The sequence below is a fragment of the Trypanosoma theileri genome (genome assembly GCF_002087225.1).
Source record: "Trypanosoma theileri isolate Edinburgh chromosome Unknown TM35_Tth_86_V1, whole genome shotgun sequence".
Lineage (NCBI taxonomy): Eukaryota > Euglenozoa > Kinetoplastea > Trypanosomatida > Trypanosomatidae > Trypanosoma > Trypanosoma theileri.
The window spans coordinates 38,341-39,861 of record NW_021639928.1 but is presented as its reverse complement, the minus strand read 5'-3'; the positions used below and the strand labels follow the sequence as shown (position 1 = coordinate 39,861).

General features: G+C 43.0%; 1 protein-coding gene across 1 annotated transcript; it reads left to right on the top strand.

The window, feature by feature from the left end:
* Window positions 1-1,061, top strand: TM35_000861070 (uncharacterized protein; the record flags this gene model as incomplete). Its single annotated transcript, XM_029031446.1, has 1 exon — window positions 1-1,061. A coding segment is annotated over one exon (1,061 nt), but the record flags the coding sequence as incomplete, so codon positions are not given.
* Between the last annotated feature and the right edge of the window lie 460 nt (window positions 1,062-1,521).

Here is a 1,521-nt window from a genome sequence, read left to right as displayed (position 1 = left end):
TGAAAGAATGGTGGAGAGCAAAGGCAGAAGAGGAAATGGAGGAAGATGATGATGATGATGAGTTTGGTGAAAACACTGATGTTGGATGGGAAGAGAAGGATAAATGGAGAGACATACTCCGGAATGCCCTAGAGGAGGAAGAGTCTATGGCCCGACAGTCTCTTTACGCTATGGAATTAGCAGCAAGAAGTGAGGACTGTGAATGGGAATGGTGTGTGCAGTCACACCTCAAAGGATGTGCATACACTGACAGTGACCCACATCTACACAAACAACAACAACAACAACAACAACACCCAGAACCGTTGCTACTGAGTATAAAAGAGCAGCGGTGTCGAGATGCAATGTTGCGTGAGATTGAGCGACTCACACGCCTAAAAGCAGCTGTGCGGCACGAGATGCACGAAATGCGTCTNCGTGATGGTGTTTCTCAGTGGCGAATGAAGGTGCGAGTGCAAAGAAGAAGAAAAGAAGGAGGAGGAGTGTCTACCCCTTCTTCCTTGCCGATGAGAGAAGTGGCTGCAGAGTCCCCATCACAACAAACACAATCGAACCAACAACAACAAGAAGAAGAAGAAGAGTATGAGATTGATTTACACCGGATTCATAGAGATACACTGAGGGTTTCCCAAAAGCTCACTGCACTGCGTCAAGAACGAGATGAGCTTGAAACCATGAAAGAATGGTGGAGAGCAAAGGCAGAAGAGGAAATGGAGGAAGATGATGATGATGATGAGTTTGGTGAAAACACTGATGTTGGATGGGAAGAGAAGGATAAATGGAGAGACATACTCCGGAATGCCCTAGAGGAGGAAGAGTCTATGTCCCGACAGTCTCTTTACGCTATGGAATTAGCAGCAAGAAGGGAGGACTGTGAATGGGAATGGTGTGTGCAGTCACACTTCAAAGGATGTGCATACACTGGCAGTGACCCACATCTACACAAACAACAACAACAACAACAACAACACTTCCTCCTGAACTCACAAACAACAAGAAGGGTGATGCAGACAGCAGCAGCAGTATCAGCAGTTCTGTGTGGGTGCGTGTACCACTACTGATTGTGGTTATACTGTCCTGTATTCTTGTGTGTTGATTGTGTGGTGGTGGTGTGACTCAGGTCATCCTTTGTTTTCTTTTTTTGCGTGCATCCCTAAAGTCTAACTAATCTTTCACCTGTTGGGAGTTCTCTTCTTTTTTTTTGTTTCTTAATGTTATTGTGTTTTGTGTGTTTTTACTCTCTCTGTGTTAATCCTATAATTATTATTATTGCTACTCTATTGTGTGTGTGTGTGTTCTTGGAGACTCTCTCTGTGTATGTGCACCTGGGCTTGCACTGTGATAATGATGATGAACTGTTTTTTGCAATGAGAGGGAAAAGGAAATAATAATAACAGATGAATTTATATTTATAATTGCGTATATACACATATATAGACTTACATCCATAGTTGGTGTATTTCTTTGTGTTTACTGGGTATGTTGGGCTAATGGTTAATATCTGTTTGTTTGCTTGTGGTT